Source organism: Berghia stephanieae, chromosome 14, assembly GCF_034508935.2.
Source record: "Berghia stephanieae isolate SIO BIC M18660-M18661 chromosome 14, UCSD_Bste_1.3, whole genome shotgun sequence".
Classification (NCBI taxonomy): domain Eukaryota; kingdom Metazoa; phylum Mollusca; class Gastropoda; order Nudibranchia; family Aeolidiidae; genus Berghia; species Berghia stephanieae.
In genome coordinates this window covers 11,128,123-11,150,416 of record NC_088373.1, presented here as the reverse complement: position 1 = coordinate 11,150,416, position 22,294 = coordinate 11,128,123, and the positions used below count along the sequence as shown (strand labels likewise).

The 22,294-nt window shown below is 34.6% G+C and overlaps 2 protein-coding genes across 4 annotated transcripts in view; one reads left to right on the top strand and one right to left on the bottom strand.

Annotated features, from left to right (window-relative positions):
- Positions 1 to 3,253: 3,253 nt before the first annotated feature.
- Positions 3,254 to 16,078, bottom strand: LOC144959642 (thymidine kinase, cytosolic-like). Its single transcript, XM_078892299.1, has 8 exons — positions 15,932 to 16,078; positions 13,137 to 13,222; positions 12,235 to 12,266; positions 10,841 to 10,954; positions 10,340 to 10,433; positions 8,810 to 8,899; positions 7,481 to 7,594; positions 3,254 to 5,958 (listed from the first exon to the last, which is right to left on the bottom strand). Exons 2-8 carry the CDS (start codon positions 13,191 to 13,193, stop codon positions 5,689 to 5,691), a joined length of 771 nt encoding a protein of 256 aa, XP_078748425.1. The 5' UTR covers positions 13,194 to 13,222; positions 15,932 to 16,078; the 3' UTR covers positions 3,254 to 5,688.
- Positions 16,079 to 17,566: 1,488 nt separating this feature from the next.
- LOC144959394 (glucose-6-phosphate exchanger SLC37A2-like) overlaps positions 17,567 to 22,294 on the top strand; it is a 75,508-nt gene continuing 70,780 nt past the window's right edge. The window contains exon 1 of one of the 3 annotated variants that reach the window (XM_078891970.1): positions 17,567 to 17,654. The gene's annotated coding sequence lies outside the window, so the exon portion shown is untranslated. Of the gene's footprint in view, positions 17,800 to 22,294 lie in introns of all 3 variants that reach the window. The other 2 variants (XM_078891971.1, XM_078891972.1) reach the window with 2 other exon arrangements.

The window sequence follows — 22,294 nt, the reverse complement described above, 5'->3', positions numbered from 1 at the left end:
GAGAGAGAGAGAGAGAGAGAGAGAGAGAGAGAGAGCTCATCGTCAGGATTTACACTTATTCTGACAAAATCAGTCAGATTATGAGGGAACTTAGAGAGAGACAGAGAGAGAATTCCCACAATTTCCAATTTCAGAGACATCTGATAGCTCTCTCTCTCTCTCTTTGAAGAAGGATTATCATTCTAAACTCTGAAAATGTAATCTTAACCATATTTTACAATTCAAGGCTCGTGAGACAACGATTTTAATTTTATATTTTGAAAGTATGAATACCTGGAAATAATAGACCTGTCTACTTGAAAATAAAAACAAAATTGTTGATAAAAAATGAAGTCGCTCTAGTTTACTTTAAAAATCAACAATTTACCCTAAAAATGATTAAATAACACTTCAAAATCCTTAAAATTATGTAGTCTCCCATAAACATTCATTTTCAATAAGTTTTAATGACTTAAGAGATATTCAAGAAGTTCTGAAATTAGAGCCAAAGTTTCGTAATTTTAGGAATGTTTGTAATGGTAGGCAGGTCTGAAATATAACAATGGAATCGCAAGCTATGGTATTATTTGATTTTATTGTAATTATATTTATTATTTTTAATGATGTATGTAAGATGTGAGCAATCTGATATATTGAAATAAAATGTTTTATATCTCATCTGTGATAAGTAAAAAAAATATAAATATCTTGTCTCACTATGCCCAAGTGTATACATTAAAATAAATCATGTGTAAAACATCTAAAAAACATATTTATTTTCCCTTTTAAATACGCTTTTTCTTCGTTCCCCTCATATTGTCATCATGTCTAGTTGTTGAACAAATGCCATTGTTTTCCTCAGCTTTGTCAGGGGCCCATACATTTTATTCTGCGGAGGGGTACAGGCCAGAAATCCTCTCTTGCTGTTGCATATTTGGGCAGGTCTGAGTATAATGCAACCTCTGGATTTGTTCGTTTTTAAGGGTTTTACGGCGCTTGCAACACATTAAGGTCATATCAGCGCCAGTAAAAGGGAAGAAAATGGAAAAGTAAAAAAGTTGTAGAATTACAATTAAAGCACCAAAGAAAAAGTAAGACAAAGGGGATTGGTTCAAATAGGACACAGATTATGTAGATTCCAAGAGCACACTGTCAAAGTACTTAGGTCGAGATTTCCTAAAAGTCTCATCCAGAACAAGCACAGGTCCCTACGAAGAGTAATACACTCAAATGTTTACAAATCACATAAAATATGTAAACAAAACATAATACAGTACATAACAGAGAGATGATTTACAAGGAAAAAAAATATTATCTCCCAAAACTATCTATACATTTGACTGTTTCCCTCTAAGCAAGGGCATCTGGCCAGGGCCAGAACAAAACCAAGTCATCTCATTCCAAGACAAAGAAAGAAAGCAAGTTGGAAAACAGATATAGGGGGATAGAAGACAGTAAGTACCTCCCTTCCCACTATGGGAGGTCAGGAACCCCACTCAGCAACCTCTGGATAATGACACACCTGAATACTGGGTGGGGATCCTGACCTCCCATAGCGGGCAGGGAGGTACATACTGTGTCTTCTATCCCCTTATATCTGTTATCCAACATGCTTTCTGTCTTTGTCTCGGAATGAGATTACTTGGTTTTGTCCTGGCACTGGCCGGAATCCTAGCTGGGAGGGAAACAGTCAAATGCATAGTTATTGTTTTGGGAGATGATATTTTTTTCCTTGTAAATCATCTCTCTGTTATGTATTATTTTTATTTTGAATGTATAATGTAAGCATTTGAGTGTGTTCCTCTTTGTTGGATTTTGTGCTTGTGTCTGGATGAGACTTGTAGATGATTTCAAACTAAGTACATTGGTGGTATGCTCTTGGAATCTACATCTGATCCCTATTTGTTCTCAATTCCCCTTTGTCTTACTTTTTCTTGGGTGCTTTAATTGTAATTCTAGAACTTTTTACTATCCCATTTTCTTCCTTTTTACTGGCGCTGATATAACCTAAATGTGTTGCAAGCGCCGTAAAATCCTTAAAAACAAAAAACAAAAACAAACACACCTGAATAGTGACATTGACCTCTGTTGCTATACATGATTAGTAATATAAAATCTCAAAATAATGGCATACATTTCAGTAAAAACTCTTGTTTAGCGACATAGATATATAGCGATAATCGTAGTTTGACACTGATGCTTGATACAAAAATCTATCCTAGCAACATTGTTTCCGACCAGCATCACTTAACAGGTGGGATGAGCCATGACACTTGTAGGGCGCGATTGCAAATATTCTTAATGAGAAACAGTGCAACCGGCCCTGCATTTCACACCTGAATATGTTACAGTGAATGACATAATCAGTCAGATGATGAAAAGGTTTGAACTGAGATTTGCCAAGTTTAGTTAGGTCAATTTTTATAAAAAATGAGTTCTTGTCATCAATGATTAAATCAACAAAATTTGTACATCTTTGGGGAAATATCAAAGCTTAATTTCACTTCAAAATATTTATTTACAGCTAGTCAAGTTTGAAAAAGTATGAAAAATGAGAAAAGTTGCTGGATACCTTTCCCATACAAATGACCATAACTTCATGAAAACTCACCCGATTCACTTCAAATAAAGGTTAAAATGCTCTGGAGAGCAGTCTTTCAGAAAATGCAAAATTTTTTTTACAAATTGCAAATCCAAAATTTCCACCTTCCGACTGATTATGTTATGCACTGACACATAGCAAACAAATGTGAGTAAAGAGTGTTTTCTTGATCTCAACTTTGCACCACTCACAGCAGGTTTCGACTGACAGATCACAAGCAAGTGTTTCACATTAGACCACAATGCTTCCTTGGAAAAAGTTATAATTTTAGAAATCTAAGTTCATTTTTGTTATTGTTTTTTTTAAGGGGTTTATGGCACTTGCGATATATTTAAGTCATTTCAGCGCCAGTAATAATAAAAATGGAGATGGGGATGTTAAAAAAAATAATTTTAAAATATAGATTTAGGAACTGTTCACAATTGATGTCAACCAAAAAGGGGGAGGGAGTGTCTTCCAAAACCATCCTACCCGCCAAGAACCCTGTCCAGGGAAAGGACAAAACCAAGTAATTCCATTCCAAGACAAAGACTAGAAAGCAACTCAGAAACCAGATACAGGAGGATAAAAGACACAGTAAGTGACCTGCCCACCATAGGAGGTCACCATCCAATACATACTTATTGTATATGAGCTGCAACAAAGGAAAATAATACACATCATCCAAAGTAATCTGTTTTAAATACATGTCATTTTATTCAATAAATTAATAAAAAGAGAAAATATATATGGAGGGAAAAAACAAATCGCACATGAATAGCAAGTTTCACATTAAAATCCAACAAAGCAGGAATAAATCATTACAAACTATAAAACTGGACATAGTGGCAAACACAATACCGGGCAGTGACATTTATAAACCAAAACAACAAAGATAAAAAAAAAAGAAAATGATTTAGATCTTAAATCGCTACAACAGAGAAGAAAGCGTGATAAAGTGACAATACTTTGCAAAGCCCTAAACGACCAAGCGAAATTACCCCTCAGCAATTATTAACAAAATAAGAGGAAGCCGTCCAATTTTATGGTTCCCCACTCAAGAATGGATTGCCCAGTTGTACTCGTTCATACCATTAACATTGAGACACTGGAATTGTCTCACCTCTCAAATGAAAAAAACAAACTGTGGCCTGTGGAATCTTCAAAATTGATTTTTTTGTTTGTTTGTTGCTTTAGGTCTCTTCCAACACAATTGAGGTTATATGAGAGACCGCTGAAACAAAAAAACAAGCAATCTAACAAAAATAGTACAAATGTCAATCAAAAGCATAACCTAAAGATATCATAAGCTAAATTATAAATAACCAAGAACAAACAGGCAGAGGATTTACAGGAAAAAAAATATCCCTGTCAAAAATACAATCACAAACCAAAGAAGCAGGATAGGCTAGTAAAGAGAAGAAACGACATCACTATCGGATCGTACACCCATGCGAACATCATGGGTATATGATTCAAGGGTGATGCTCCCATCCAACCACCCGCTTCAAAATTGAAGTTACAGACTTAAAAGGAAGAAGAAGAAGAAGATGAAGAAGATATAATTGGATTTTAAAAAAGCACAGCAAGAGTTGAACTTTCCAAACTAGATATGATGAAAAGTCAAGGGCCTACACTGAGAAACAAAGATGCATAATAAATAATATTTATTGATCCATTATAAAACTGCCAGCAATTTCTATACAATTTCAACGGGTATGTTTAAAAAAACTCATTTCACATCAATTAATTACAAATTCAATATTGACTTCAACTTATCTATGGTTTAAAAGTTTTAAAAATTAAGTGGATGGCACATAATGATATCAAGTAACACTAGAATTTTAAAAATTCCATTAAAAATAGTCAAATAATGATCTACTTAATAATAAAAACAGAAATGAATTGAGCTGCAACTTGATGGATTTGGTCATCACAATAAATAATCAAACGATTTGAGAGGTCCTAATACTAAACTATCTCGTACCTCATTTGTAAAATAATGTAAATTGTAAACACCAACACATTTTAACATAAAATTATTCCGACGGTCAATGACTACATGCAAGAAATAAAATAATATGAATATAATTTGTTTTAAAAAAATTTTAAAATTCATGCTTTCACACACAATTTTCCTCCAAAATTTTGGTAAAAAGTTCCAAATTTGGCTACCCCCAAAAATCTGGCACACCATTAAATTGAATTTTTAACACGTTTTTGTTTTCTCACATATATGTGATAAAACAATTCAATCATATAGTGTCATAATAAGAATGCTTTTATCATTAGTACAAATGTATTTCAAAGCATATTGGGAACAGATTGCTTTCTCTTTTTCTCATCATTTAAATTACAAAAAATGATTGTTTATTCTGTAAAAAAAAAAAAAGAAGACAATAGTCAGTACTCAGTTTAAAAAAGCTCTCATTTATCAAGTTAAACGATCATTAGTACATTCTCATGAAATTTCCATGAATTGATTTAAAATGTAAACACTAGTTTAAGTGCTATATCAGTGCTGATGTCGACAAAGGTGAAAAAGGAGGACAATTTTGAATGATTACATTTAAGATCCATTTTTGCTGCATTAACCCCCACTTTTACAGCAAATGAGATGACAAGTTATCATTGAAACTCTAGCTAACATGTTAAGAGTGGGAAACTGCATCTATTTGTACCACCACACATCACAAGTCTTTGACGGCCAGTACATTTGATTGGGGGGGGGGGGGGGGGGGGGGGGGGGGGAAGAGAATGTAATTTTTAAAAAGGAAGAAATCCTCCTCTCGACACCAAATTGCGGATTCTGCTGATTCGAGGAAAACTATCAACAATGCTATATAAAGAAATCATTTCATAAACATAATATCAGGAATAGATAATCACTAATTTTTTCTTCATTGATTAGAATTGAAGAGACAATTAAGGCATTCACCTCTTGATAATTTCAAAAATTGGATTTTTTAAAAAAGCATTCAATAATCATACTGTTTTGAATGTTTCTAGATTCCATTTAAGGTGGGAGACCTCTAAATAGTACATTCAGTAGATTTATATAGGTTATAGTACATACATACATATATATAGGAGAGAAGCAGTAGAAAGAATCAATTTCATCCTCCCTTTTAAAAAAGTCTTTTCACAGCATTTTCTACATCCACCAAAGCATTTTGGGACATCTTCATCGGTGATGAAACGCTCTTGACAGGCGTTTTATTACCTTTGATTTGACTACTTTGTACACTGCTGGAGCTGAGATCATTGTTGAGTGCTCTGAGGGGGGATCGGCTATTGGTTGTGGGCTTGTTGTCATGATTTTTGACGGGTGAGAAAAAGCATTGGCGACACACTGACATGTATTTATCAGCTCCTCCAATCTCTATCACCACCTTGTCCTGTAAAACAACAAATGGAAAAAAAATTATAAAAAATTCTTTTGTTTTTCTTTCATGCACATGATACAATAATCAGATCGATCAGTCTTTCAGCCTATGTCTGCAGACTTAATTTCACTGTAATATTTTGAAATAGATTTAAAATTAAAATTTTATGCTGACTTGAAATCGGGTGAAAAATCTGGCTGCTTGGTTACTTTCCTACTAATGGTTTTTAAAAGTCAAGTGACACTTGCGAAATTTCAGATAATACAGTGCTTTAGTGGGGTCCTGACAACTCATTGGTAGAGCACCTGCTTCACACACAAAGGGATCAAGAGCAATCCTAGGTGCAGCCGAGATTTTTTTCTGACCCCCCCCCCCCCCCAAGCAGAGATTGGGTAGCTGGCTATGTTAGATCTGGCGGAAAGTACTTTGCGATAGATGCAATTTCTATTCAATTTCACGCTATAGAAACCAGGATAAACTCTGACTGGCTCTGAAGGACTACAATTGAAGGCTGGTTTTCCAAAACTCGTTAACTCGATTTTTCTACTTTTTGAGATTTTCCATCACTGAAATGTAAACTTTATTTTGAGCATCGTTTGACACAAGAATTTCCCTAGATTTGTGTGAATTTGGAGTTTAAATGTTATAAAATAACAAACCGAATGAGAAATCTTAGGGGAAATAATCCTCAATATCTCAAAATGGGAAAAAACGGAGTTAGGGAGTTTTGGAAAACCAGTCTTCAATTGCTTTAGTATTTTTATCTTTAAACATTAAAAGAATTTCATTCAAAGCATTGGTGCCATCATGACCTGGGGGTCACAGGTACTGTATAACTCCAACAAATTAAAAACACAGCCTCCTATATAAAAAGAAATAAAGAAAAACCATTAAAAAGTAATGTTTTGAATGAAAGTGAGATATAAAGTGAGAGAAGAAAGAAAATGAACGAAAAGGAGAAAAAAAAAAAGAAGTCGGTTGAAGACTAATATGATTGAAAATATGTGATTTAAAATATAATGTCATTTCTCTTTTGATCACATTCCAAAATTGAATGAGTAGCATTTGCCTTTATTTGCTGGGCTTATACAATTAATTATATACTTAAATGTCACATCAGTGCCTTGTATAGGTTTAATGGCACCATATCATCAATGGCCTATGCTCCAACAAGGGTTGAAGACGTGTGTAAGTTTGATAATTTTTTAAAAGTCAGAAATTGGCTTTTAAAATTCATGTTTTGTCAAAACAAACAATATTTAAAAAAAATAAATTTAATTTAATTCCTCAAAAATTTTCTTTTTTTTTTTTAAGTTCAACATGCAAGGCTTTGCAATTCACTTACTCATTAACTGGTGTTTAAGGGAGCTAAACTTTCCATTTCAATAAGATTTAAGAGGAGAATGCAGTTCTGTATCAGGAGCCAAAAATTCGCATTACTAGGCAGGTCTGCTCCATATGTTCAAGACTCCCCAAGATTTTTATGGGTCTGAAGGACGGATGCATTACATACACTATGACACTGGAAACTTACCCGAGAAACCATTTTCTTGGTAAATGAGGCCTCCTTGAAGCAAGTCATACAGACTGCTGACAGCTTTACAACACTCTCTGCTAAAGGAACCAGATCAAGGATGTTGCCAAAACCCTGAGGGAAAAAGATTATCCAAATATGGTAAACACATTCCTAGCATATACTGAGCCAGAAAAATATCCAATTATTAAAAAAAAATTTTTTTAAAAAATCAACAAAACAAAATTGACATACGTTGAGCACCAGCAAATTCTGGATTCAGCAATATGCACAATGCAATTTGAATCTTGGGTTTTACAGCGTTTGTGACACATTTAGTGCATTTCAGTCCCAGTGAAAAGAAATAAAATGGGATAGTAAAAAAATTCTAGATTTACAATTGTGGGTGCATACAAAGAAAAAAATAATATAAAGGGGAATTGTTCAAATAGGGAACATATGTAGATTCCTAGGGCACAATTTCAGTGTACTTAGTTTGAGATCACTTAAATGCTTCATACAGACACAAGCACACATCTGAATTAGAAGGAATACACTCAAATGATTACAAGTCATGATATTAAAAACAAAAAATATAACAGTTTATAATAGAGAGATGACTTTCAAAGAAAAAATATTTTTTTTCAAAAACAATGACTATACTTTTGGCTGCTTCCTTCACAGCCAAGGATTCCGGCCAGTGTCAGAACAAAACCAAGTTATCATATTCCAAGTCAAAGACAGAAAGCAAGTTGGAAAACAGATATAGGGTGATAGAAGACACAGTAAGCGCCTCCCTGCCAACTGAAAGGACAAAAGACCCAACCCAGTGGGTGGCGCATCGTTGAGTTCCTGAAAAAGGCTCTTTAGTCCCTCACTGCTCCCAGGAGCAAAATGAATACCTGGTTGGTAAAAGTGTTGTCTCTGTTGGAGAAAAAAGTTGGAATAGTGCCTAACACAGTTTTTTTTAGATATGAGGGAATAAAAGTGAAAGCAATCTGCATGATTTTCTTTTTTTCACTCCATCGTATTTAGTATCCATCCAACTGCATTTTCACAAAAGGATTTTAAAGTTTTAATGTTTATAAATATTCTAATCTTATTTTTTTCCCCTAACTCCATAGACGTAATAAATATGTGTATCTTGTCTTTAAAAGCGATTTTCTCCATTTTAACATTTTTGACCCCCTCCCATCAAATGTGAACAACTTGGACCAAATTAAGATAATTACAAAATTCAAATTGCATTTTGTTCAGAAATGATGCCTCTATTAAAATATGTAATTATATGGGATTCAAATATTTCTGACATCTGACGGGTTTACACTCTCAATTTTGAAATAACTTTACCTTTTTCTGGTATGTACCATCGAGGGCTGCTACAATCACAATTTTTCCTTGCTGAGCCATTTTATCGCTGAAGGTGGCAATGTCGGGGAACTAAACAACAAACAAAAAATTTTAAAAGGAATATGTCAAAATTGGTAAGTATCAGTCACTGACTACAAACAAAATTATCTCTGTTCCTGAATCATTTGTCTGCGTTAAAAACAAGAAAGCTATATCGTTTCTATGGTTCTACAAAAAAAATTTGTCTTTTTTATCCTAATTTTCTTTTTTAAAAACAAGCAATAAACCCATTATACTGACCTATATTACCCTTCAGAGCCAAATCGCCATGGAGCGGCTATGTGGTCCAGTGGTATGACACTCGCTTTCGGATCAGAAGGTCCTGGGTTCAGCGCATAGTTGAATCTTTGGAAAAGGCTCTTTACTCACATTCTCTCACCGTACTCAGGTGTAAAATGAGTACCTGACCGTTAACAGCATTGTCTCGTCCGAAAAAAAATTGTAATATCGCTTAACAGGCGTCATGTCCCGTCCTATATTATGTTAAATGTTGCTGTTGGTAAGGGATCCCTTGTAAAGCGCTTTGAGCATGTTTAGTGGATATTGACCTATATAAAAGCTCTTTTTAAAAAAAAAGCCATGGAGCTGGAATCCATCCTGGTTTTTTTTTTAGCATTAAATAACCAGTAGCAATTGATTCCTCCTCTTTAGATAGAATGCTAGTCCTGCCAAAGCTACTTCCCCATATCCTACCAAAGCCTCTGTACAAAATCACTGATAAGCCGATAAAGGAGTCGAGGGTAAAAAAAAACAACCCAACTCAATTCTTCATTTGAGGTCAGAACCAAAATGCAAATTGCAAGCTTCCAATAGGCAAGGTGATAGGTCTGCTTTGATTTGTTCCCTTTAATCAACAGGGTTGCCAATTCAGTGGGAAAAAATTGATTGTACTTCTACGCAAAGTAAATTCCAACAAAACAGCAGTAACTCTACCACAGTATTTCACAAAACAACACTGTACATCCACAAGAAATTATCATAGCAGTAATTTCACAATCCCAACAAATATAAAAACAGTTTCTTCCCAAGAATCATCAAGGAATGGAACACTCTCCAACCAGAAATCCTAGATATTACGAACAACAAATTGGTCAACTATTAAATATTTATCTTTTAACTCAATCACACAATAATGGAGAAAGTCACCACATAATTGTATAAAATCTGCAGTGATGGGCAATGCGTCTTTTGCAGATAAACACGTTGAACTTGAACTTGAAAGTACTTACTTTTCAATGCATGACATGACATTATAGATAAGGATAACAATAGGTCAAGTGTGATTTTGCTTTAATGAGCCTGTATCCTGATGCTTACTGGATGGAGGTTTCTTGTCTAATCAGCTCACCTTCCGTAAGTTTTTGACTCGCTCGCCCAGTGATTGGAAAATGCTCAGAAGTTTTTTAAACATGCTGAATTCCATAAATATATGGAAAATCGGCAACCCTGAATCAAAACATCCAGACTTACAAATTGTCCTTCATCAATGCCAATGACGTCATACTGCAGGGCCTGGGATGTCAATTCTGACAGGACTTCAGCACCAACAGCAGGTAACGTTTGTCTAGAAATAGATTTGGAAATATAGAAAACATTTGTTAAAAACAGCTTGCTAATCTTTTAAAGCGTTGAACTCCTATACTTCCTAATAATTCAAATACACAGCAGCCAACTTTTCAAAGAGTTAAAATGGGACATCCTAGCGCACAATACCGTCACGATCCAAACAGTAGTATGTTTATATAATAGAATCTAAATATAGATTCTAATCCTCGTTTTATCTATATATATATATATATATACGAAAAATTCATGGGCAAACCAGGAAGGTTGGCATGTTTTTATACTGCTGTGCTAAGCTATCTCTTCCAAAGCAATAAGAAATAATAACTCGTTACCCTCTATGTCGGACGTTGGTCATATGATTCACATTGATTTAAAACTTTGAAAAAAACACTGCACAGTTCATACCTGTCATGGGTTGCAATGCCATTCTCGTCGTATCTTGTGTCTTTGGCATACTTGATTATCAGGCAACTGTGGTTGGCAATCTGGTAACGCTTCATGCGACGCATTAACTCTGTGCTGTTTAAACAGAGATATGGGACAGATATAATTACAAAATTAACAACATCCAAAGAAAAAAATAAAATAAATAAATAAAATGAAAAAAAGAGATACAGTAAATACATGAGAATTACCTAAAATCTAAAAACACAGTAAAACCCATAATATCATCACGTCTGTGATTATATAGAGCATATTTGTGACCCACCGTGTCAAAATAGTATTATGTTGGAATGGGTCAGAACCCTAAAAGTCAATTTAGGATTAAATTGATAAGAAATAAAAACTTTAGGGTTTTTTGGGTTTTTTTGCAATGTAAGAAATTGTATTTATTCCCCAACTAAGAAGAAGAAATTAATCCCAAGTTTCATATTTGTGGCTATAAATTCAAGTTTCAGTCACTTGTACACACCAACTAATACCGCTTTGAGATGGTGGGTCAAATTAGACGATTTGACAAATTGGCAGAAAATGACAGGTCTTGACTTGTCAAAATGTTGATGATCAAAGAAAAAAAAAAAAAAAAGAAAGAAAGAAAAGATAAGGTAAGCTTATAAGCTTTCTTTTATGGTGCAGGATTATATTATACACTCAGTGTCATTTCCTTAAAGAAAATCTTGATGACACAAAATTATAGAGTTCATGGAATACAGAAGCACTTTTAAAGCTTAAGGGTTTTTTTCCTACGGTTTAAAAATGGCACTTACAATACTCTGTTGCCAAAATTTTTGCCATTTCATGATGCTACTGCATTGGCCCTCGCCCTTTTCTACTCCTCCAGTCTCATTCTTTTACTGGCTTTCAATGACTCATCACTCAATATGAATGGAAAAGGGGTGGTCAGGGATGCCAAATGATTTTTTGAAAAACCCAAAAAAACGTGAAAATGAGCGGAAGTTGTTTTGTTTTGTTTTTAAGGGTTTTACGGCGCTTGCAACACATTACGGTCATATCAACGCCAGTAAACAGATATAGGGGGATAGAAGACACAGTAAGTACCTCCCTGTCCACTATGGGAGGTCAGGAACCCCACCCAGAAAATGAGCTGAAACAACACATCTCACCGATAACAAAACTTATAAATGAGCAAACTAAAACATCTCTCTTAGCTCTCCCCTTCCTTTGACTTTGCAAGTGTATGGGCCCTTTGTTGCATCAATTCCAAATTCCAATAATACCTATTTGTCTTGAGAAGAAGGACCTTCAGTGTTCTGGAGACAAGGAAAACGCGCTGAGGTGTTAACTGAGGCAGCCCCCTACCTCTCTCGATTAAGAGTGGTTCAAAAGTTAGTACTTACGTTTTACCAGAAAACATGGGCCCAAATACAATCTGAGGATGAAATTATAAAATAATATTTAAAAGAAAAAATTATTATAATTCTACCAGTTGAAACACAACCAAAATTTAAATTGTCAATTCATCTATAGGCTTAATCAAAACTGATAAAAAAATGCAAAATAAAAAAAAAAGTTTTAGAAATGTAAAATAAATGCCAATCTTCTTCTGTATTGCAATTCCAAAGAATTGTGAACAGAAATTTGTGGTAGCCAAAACAACTGACCCGAATAAAAAGTAATTCTTTCGAGCCAAAAGGCCCTTGAAGCGAGAGTTTATCCTCGTTTCAGTTGCATTACACAGACAATAACAAACTCTTTGGATAGGATGCTCGACTCCTGCAAAGTGATTTCCACCAGATCTATTGGAGCAAGCTTATCAATTAAAACTGATGGAAAGGGGGAAGGGGGAAAGTCAGAAGTCAGAAAAAATCTCTATTGTACATTGGATCAATACTTGTCCCTTTGTTTGGGAAGCGAGTGCTCTACAAGTGAACTGTCTGAACCCTTCGCGAGATTGAGATGAGAGATTTTTAGGCCACACAATGCAAAGTGAGATATAGAAATATCAGTCCTGATAGGAAAAATAGAAGAGAAAAGAAAGAAATAGGTAGACAATGATTGAAAAGCTTCAATAAGTGGATGACAGGTAGGCAGATGAAAAATGTGGAGTGAAGACGGCTGATAGAGCCTTAAAAGTGTTATATGTATCTTACTACATTTCAGTGTTGCTGATGATTTGGAAGCACTTTGAGAACATTAAGTGGATATTGCAATGTATGGAAAAAAAACAAAAAACATTTAAAAAACACCAATATAGTCAAGCTCAATAGCTTAAATTGTACAAGAAAGTGTATGTGTATACCTGGATTTGTCCATGGTCTTTCTGTGAGTTGAGACAGCTTGCAACAGTCATAGACATGGTGGATGATGGGTTTGATGATTCACTTGCTGTGAGGTGATGAAACAATTGGAAAACAGAGTGAAATAGGTTCGAAGACCACGTTTTCTTATTCTAAATAATGAATATATTCATACATAAAAAAGGGGAAAGATGGAATAAGGCATTGCACTTCATTTAAAGAGACCTGGATTTGAGCCCTGTTGTGGGCATCTCATACTTTTCGTGAGCAACAAGAAATTTAGCCCCAATTGCTCATTTTAAAGCCGTATACCGAGACCATTACCTGGGTCATCTGTCTTTCCTCGAGATAGACCCTCAATATAAATTCCCACAAAAAATGAAAGGAAACTTAACCAAAGGGAGAAATTCCAAAGGAGTCAGCCACTTCCACGGAAAAAAAAAAAGCATTTTCATGGACATAACACCATAAATTTTATGTTTACTATAAGGCCATCTTTTTTTTTTTTTTTTGGTTGAATTGTAATGCCCGGAGACTTGAATGGAAGTTTGTTGTAAAATCATGCTTTTTGCTCCAATTTTTGAAAATCTAAATGACAATGTAACAAAGCACACTGTAGTCATATCACTTTTGTCCTGTTTTGTTTTACTCTAAAAATTAATTAAAATTGCGGTTTTGAATATGAAATTCTCAAATATGTAATGTTTTAACAATTTTTTTTGATTGGGTGATCATCTTACCCCGGCTTCGGGGCAATTTGAGCAGTTTGACATGCTTTTAAAAATCTCTCGTCGTTCATTTAAATTACGAAATAATGTTGGTGCATATTTGATATTGTAAAGGAAAGGCAAATATACGTATGTGCGGTGTTTCAAATACATCAGTTTTCCTTGCTACAAGCGAAAGTTTGAAAAAGTGCTCAACTTACCCCACCTTCCCCAACTAAATTTTCATTAACAGGGCATTAAGAATTGGATGCTAATAATATTATATGTTGTGTGTCATTAGAACAATTAACAAAGTACAGTATAATCCATATATTTAACCCACCAGTAACTGGTATTTTTTAGGGATGCGGCTATTGGAACTCGAGTCTGAATAATCTCCCGTGGCTATTTGGACTCAAACTGATGTGCATGAGCGACCAACAAGTTATTCAGAATCGAGTCTGTATATCATAGTCTCCCATGGCAATATAGATTTTTAAATTATTTATTTCAATAATTGACAATTACATAAAATTGATGCAAATGCAAATAACAATGTTATAGTTACTATCATCAAGAGGTAGTCTAAACCCGCTGTATTTGGTGAGAAAGACAAAATCCTCGATCAATTGGAAGACCATTAGAAATTAAAAGAAACAAGTTAAAGCCCTTCAAAAGGAACAAAAGTCAGTCAAAGTAACTGGTCTGAAGGAAAAGCTTTTCTAAAACTTTACACAATGTCCAAATAAAATCAGGAATGAGAGACAACAATCATTCTAAAGTCCGAAGTAGAGATATCAGCTGAGTCAGTCTGATATTGGCAAAACAGAATTTTCTCTGAACTCTTCTTCTGCTTCTATCAGTCACATTGCCCGTTCTGGGTCCCCGTGTTTGCACACACCAATTAAGAGTTTGAATATCCACTTCGACTTTTGAGAGTTGAATCTTGCTTTCTAACTTACTTATTCGAACCAGTGACCACCTGAGCTCTAGCCCTTCGGTCTTGTGCCATGACGTAGAAGTTAGACGTCTTTTGTAGTTGTTCCAGGTGACTATACAGTGTGTTACTGATGCTTGGATTTGGTAGGAGGAATGTGCATCTCAGGTCTTCAAGAGGTACTCTTGCTTTCTGACTTCGTGTGTTTAAAAATATTCAGTTTGGGATGTGAAGACACCCATATCCATTTTTTAAATAAAAAGGCCTGACAAAAGTGATGTATTTGTCAAGATCATGGACAAGAGTGCCATTTACAGAGGACCACCAGATAATTATTGCTGGAAAGTCGTGGATTTACATATGAACCAGCGAGGACATTATCTTTCAAAATGTTTAATTCAGTTGTTTTCTATCATATTTATTTTGGTATGATTACACCATATTTTCAATGAATCTCTGTTTTAAATGACAAATCATAATCTTTTTTTCAATCATTGTCACTTTATTTTGTTATGTAATTGTCTCCCCTTGTTCGACTTTAACATGGCTTTTCAAGATGTTAAGAGGTAACATGTTCCATTCTAAACATGGGAAAACAAACCAAGAGGTAGATATTTGTTTTTGCAAAATTATATTTTGAAATACGTTTTCACATGGGGAAATCAATGAGCAAGGGTTGTCTTCCCCGTGATGCATTTTTAGCGCAATTTTTATAGAGATCTGCTGCTTCCAAACTCGCTTTTTTCTTTTACAATTTGCATTTAAGTTAAAATGTGGTACCAAATATATTATATTTCTTGCATATTTCAAAATGGGTCAAAATGGTCTCAAAGAGGAAACTCAGAGCACCTCTCACTCTCTCGTTTCCGACACCCACAATCTCTAGAATTCATCCATGTATAAACTCCAACTCTAGATCTCTATTACCAAAACGAAAACATGTCCAAAAAAAAAAAAATGTCAACCACCAAATTCAGAAATATCGACATTAAAGCCAAAGATAATCCTTTTTATGCCAGTCTTGACGTCCAGAATTAGACTCTAGAATAAAATTTGCGCCAGATGCCAGGAGAAGTCGAGTCAGAGAAGTACAATAAAAAATGAAATAAAATATAATTTATATTTTGAATAACATCACTAGTGTTTTACTTACGATAAAGATACGACTAGAGATGAAATCAAAAGTAACAGCGCCGGAATTGTGATGAATTTCAGGCTGCAAAGAATGGTAAAGTGATCGGAGTATACACACCCACTCTTTCTTCTGCTAGAGATCAAAGGAAAAGAAACTGAAAAAGCCGCGCTTTGGACAGATTGAGTGAATTTGGCGCAACTTTACAATAAAAAGAACCAAATTAATTCGTCTAGATAATAAGTTGTTTTTTTTTTTGTTGCTTGTTTGTTTGTTTTTTAAAAAAATAAATAAATAAGGAAGCAGTTGGGAAACTGTGACCGTTATCAAATAAATGACGCTGCAAATATAACTAAATTTCTAAGTATACGTACTATCTAAATTTTAGAAATGATAAATTAGAAATAGGCCAAACAAGAAAAGAAAAACAAACCATATAACATAAAAACAAATCAAAGTATCGCGCGCGCGCGTAATAATAATAATAATAATAATAATAATAATAATAATAATAATAATAATGATAATAATAATGATTATGATAACGATAATGATAACAATAATAATAATAATAATAATAATAATAATAATAATAATAATAATAATAATAATAATAATAATGATGATGATAATGATAATGATAAGGATAATGATAACGATAATAATAATAATAATAATAATAATAATAATAATAATAATAATAATAATAATAATAATAATAATAATGGATTTTTATTCATTCGTGCTAATTTTCCATTTTCAGATTACGTAGTATGATCGGTGCATCGTTTAGATGTTGTGAATGCAGGTTTGACATCCGAACCCTTGATTAGCATTGTTGTAATGCACAATATTTTGCGTCATTTTCTTGCCATCACAACAATGAGCCCATAAAGAATTGAGTCATCAGACCTGCAAATAAATGCACGTCGGATATGTGTCATTTATTGACTTGAGCTATGCATTTTTTTTTTCTTATCTTATTCCCAATTTCAAAATCTCTTCAAATACACGAATATCCTTGTCTATAGAATGAACCTTCCAGGACACCGTTGATGAAATTTAAAGAAAATCATGACAGACAGAAAAATAATAGAAACGAAAATCGCCTCTTGTAAATAACAGAAACGAGTATGTATTGCATTGCTTAAATGTTATGGTTATCTAGGCTTTAGTCCTGTTACCAATGAAACTATGTTAGATTGTACTGCTGGAATTGATCTCAATTATAGAATTGTGGCCCATCGTCTCAAAACGGTATTATGTCGGAACGAACCATATGCTTAAAAGCCGAATTAAACGTTAAACTGGTCAAAAATATAACTTGTTGGCATTAGCACCCTAAAATATGGTATCCATTCTCCTCAATAAAACATACAAACTCAACACAAGTCTGATATTTCTGGCTATAAATTCAATTTTCAACATCTTAACCATCCCGACTTAATACCGTTTTGAGGCGAAGGGTCACAATATACCATCGTTTGGCCCACAAAACATCGTGCGTTGCCCCCACCGCCCGGTGATTTCGCGTGGCATTCCCTGTCACAATAAAACCCTCGTTTCTCATTGGTCGACTTTTATTGCCTAATAATAGTCGTGATTCACTCATGCACTCACATGTTGGGTCAAGTAACAGCTTTGCGCAGAGTCAAGTAACAGTAACAAAGCCAAGAGCATCCAGTATAGTTGTGGCCTCGTGACAAGATCATTTATTCGTATATTTATTTGTATTTTGTGATAAGTACGTGTGCGTTCTTCGATACTAACTGGAGCTAGATACTTATTGTAAAGACCATAATTAACGAATTACATTTTAAATTAAACCTTATGTGGATTTAACTTGCTCTAGATCGTTAAAAAGAGACAGATTGGTGTTGGTATATCTAGTATGTACAATTACTACTAAAATGTCCACTATTGTTGGCGGTTATTTTTAAAATTCATTTATTTATTCATTTATTTATTTATTTTTGTCAGAGGAAGAAGTTGCTACATTTTCACGACCAAACCTTATCTAATTAAATTCAAAGCCAGGGCATGACTGACAGCTTAGGAATAATAATAATAATAATAATAATAATAATAATAATAATAATAATAATAATAATAATAATAATAATAATAATAATGATAATAATATTTTAGTTTATTAAAACTCGTTCGAACCAAAATTAGCAAGTACTGCACTCCAAGTGCAGCAAAATGAATGTGTCTTATCAGAAAATAAGCTATCGCTAAGATAAATATACCCAAGGTAAATACAAATATAAAAGACCTGCGAGTGTTTAAATCTAATAAATCCATGACAATACAAACATAAAGAAAGACGGTTAGCTCAACTGCATCGGGAGCAAACAGGTCAAAGGTCAGAGTTAACATCAGTGAAGCGAGATAATAATAACATTTCTTTGATTTGATTCAGTGCCCTCTAGGCCTACCATGCGTCGTACCAGTCTCTTGTTTACTATGGTTTGATTGCACGAGATACCTTGCGCTACCTACCGCTGGTGGACAGCACACTTGGCTGATAAGACGGTCATTAGATACTTCTCATTCACTGATTTGTTGCCTTGTGTCCGTGTATGTTGTGATTGTGAGTGGTGGCTGTGTTACCTTCTTACCTCCATTGTGGTGTTCAATTTCTTTGATTAGCACATTATAATTATATCTTGTATCGACAAATGCTAAGGATAGAAATAGCACATTTATTTCTTGTTTGCATTAATTGTTTAGTGTGCAGACATTTGCATACACCGTGCCAGTTGGGAATATTATTATTATTGGATTGTGTACATAATCATTTTCGGTCACAGCCTGGAAACATCGCACCCCCTTCCCCTTTCCCTTTCTTTGTTGTGTGTGGGTGTGTTTGAGCATATGTGTGTGCGCGCGTATGTGTGTTAGTGCTGTGATCAGTGCAAATGTAGGATCTAGGAATATTTCATGATTGGATCAGCTACTGTTATTATAATTATAATTATATTTCGTCTGTTCATTTTTAGTTAAAAGTAAATGTTCTTACTGCGTGTGTTACTACCCTCAGCTTATGGGTCTCAGGTTCGAGTCCCACCCACTGTGTTGTTAAACTAGTTACTATTTGCACACAACGAGCCGTCACGCCGTTGCAACTTATCTCATATTATCTTATGGGATTATAATTTGGGCTTTACTGTCGTGTCGTGCTCCGAAAATAAAACAACACATTTTTAAATTTTTGCCAAAAGAAAACCATCCTTCACCAACTTCAACTTAAAATATCGATCGATTAAAGGGATGACCATCATCTTGTAGAAAACTCTTAAATGATTTAGAAAAAAAAAGATAAATCTATTTCGATGACTTGTGGGCGACGTGCACGTATATGCAGGTCTGCCATCCGAACTCACTTATGGGCCTAGTTTAACATTGTTGTTATGGACAATATTTAGCGTCGTTTTTTAAATACTTCCATTACTATAATTAGCCCATAATGAATTCGGGTATCATTATCAGACATTAAAATAGGTGTGCGGCTATGTGGTCTAATGTCCAAACACTCGCTTTCGGATCGGAAAGGTCCTGGGTTCGAGCCTCGCTCGGCGCATTGTTTAGTCATTAGAGAAGGCTCTTTACTCACATTCTCTCACCATACTCAGGTGCAAAATGAGTACCTGACCGTTAACAGCGTTGTCTCGGTCCGAAAAAAAATAATTGTAATATCGTCTAACAGGCGTCATGTCCCGTCCCTCCCTCTCTCTCTCTCTCTCTCACTCTCACTCTCTATCTATTTATCTCTCCCTCCCTCTTTCTCTCTCTCTCTCTCTCTCTCTCTCTCTCTCTCTCTCTCTCTCTCTCTCTCTCTCTCTCTCTCTCTTAAAAGGATGTTTTATAAGGAAAATGTTGCTGTTGACCAGGGATCCCTTGTAAAGCGCTCTGAGCACGTTTAGTGGATATTGCCCTATATAAAAGCTAAACAAAAAAAGCTCAAATACGTACACATCGGTTGTGGGACATCTTTTTTAGACCGAATTTGGGCGGTGCTGTGGCTTGCCACAACGATACGAACTTGGCTTCCTAACCAAAATGAACCGAGTTCCACTTCCCTCCGCAATGTACGGCCTTGATGAGCAAGTCACCTCGCCATAGCTCACTTTGCGGTTCTGTACACTGGCTGACGCCTGGGCCATTCCAGTTTCCCTTTGGAATAGACCCTAAAGATAAATATCCACTTGGGGATGAATAAATGGAACCTTATTTTTAAAGTTTTCAAGCCAAAATGAAAAATGTAATCTTTTATGAATGTGGGGTTCAGTATCGTTCCTCAGCTAAAATACGAAAATTCACAATTTGAAATTGATATCATATTTCCATATTTCAAATCCAGTCTTGATTCTGAGAGGTTCAAAATGTACCATCTGCAGAGATTTTCATCTTAATTTACTTACTATGCTGACATGATAAGATATGATTCGCACATTTATCGAAGTTTTTATTTTTATTTTTTAAAATGATTATCACGACACTGACTGTGTACTGACTAAACTTCTTATCTTAAAATTTAATCTAATTCTTTAAAAACAATTATGTAATCAATTAATTGATTACATTTTGGGGACAGAAAACTTAACTTCCTATTCCTACATTGGTTGGTTATTAAGTCCATGCCCCCCTCCCTGCCAAAGATTTAAAGATAAAAACAGATCTGTATAGTTCATTATGTATTTAATTACACTTACTACAACGGTATGTGATAACTATAACAAACATACAGAATTCAACAGGCATTATTTCTCTTCTTCTCTCTCTCTCTCCCTCTCTCTCTCTCCCTCCCTCTCTCTCTCTCTCTCTCTCTCTATATATATATATATATATATATATATACTCGTATATATATATATATATATATATATATATATATATATATATATATATTATATATACTCGTGTGTGTATATATATATATATATATATATATATATATATATATCTCTCAAAAAGATGTTTTATAAAGAAAACTCGACTTTGATACCATAATGTGTCATTATATTAATATTATTAATATTTAATTTTGTCGAAGTTTGAAGTAAAATAGTTCTGCCCAAGATGATTCTTTAAAAAAGTGTTATGTCTTTGTACAGCTTATAACCGAGTCTGTCGTTTTGAACAAGAAAGAAGATATGTGCAGTTGTTATTCACTCCAAATTCCCAAGCGATACTAAAACTATCTAGAGATAACGTGCGATACGCTATCTTTGCGATTACAAAAAAAAAAAAACAAAAAAAAACCCAAAAAAACTTCAATATGATCTGATTATTTGATGTGTTATAATTCCTTATTATGTTTTACCTTTTTTTTTTTTACGTGCGAGCCTCGCTTGGCGCATAGTTGAGTCCTTGGAAAAGGCTCTTTACTCAAATTCTCTCACCCTACTCAGGTGTAAAATGAGTACCTGGTCGTTGACAGTATTGTCTGTCGGAAAAAAAAACAATTTATAATATCGCCTAGCAGGTCTCGTTCTACATGTTACATGTTGCTGTTGGTCAGGGATCCCTTGTAAACCGCCTTGAGCATATTAAGTAGATATCGCGCTATATAAAAGCTCAAGATTTTTACCTCTCCGTTTTTGGAATTTTCAGTCAGTCACCCTCAGAGTTGTGAATATAAGATTTTTATGCAGAAAATTGGGATTGTCTAAAATAATGTGTAAAATTGACGCCCGTGGCAATCACCCTTAAACCCACGCGACAATGAGCATGATCTATATTAACTCTCCGTGTGCTCGAGGTCATTGGTCACATTGCAAAATGTGCTCAACGTGACCTACATAGTGAATAGTGTTCACAGATTTTAACTTTCTAACATTACGATTTGTTATTGTGTTCAGCTTGATACATGGGTATGTTTACAACTTTTATTAACAAAGCAGTGTGTTTACATTTGTTCAGAAATGTCCAATCGTTGAACAGCAACAAATCACGTGGTCGATGACTCGGTTGGACGAAAACATGAATATAGATAGTATGCGCTTGGCTGAGAAGCTCATAACATTGCCATCCGGAAGTATAACCGACCAACACACAAAACAGTGTGTATCCATGTACGTTTATAGTCGGGTTAATACAGTTCAGTGAGCATTACTCATAAACGCGGATGGCAAAAAACAATAACAAAGACATGAGTGACGTCATCTGCATACTATCTATAGACCGCTCCCATTGCTGTGCCATAAGAGAAAGATCAGGAGCACATTACGACTCTTGTTTGTTTTTATTGTTCTGGTCATGACGTAATGGTTCTGACACCCATTAAGATTGAGAATGAATGTTTTTGACACAGTTGTCCGCCCGTCTTCTGTTATATAATAATGGGGCCGCTGATTGGTCACTGAAATTATTTCTGCG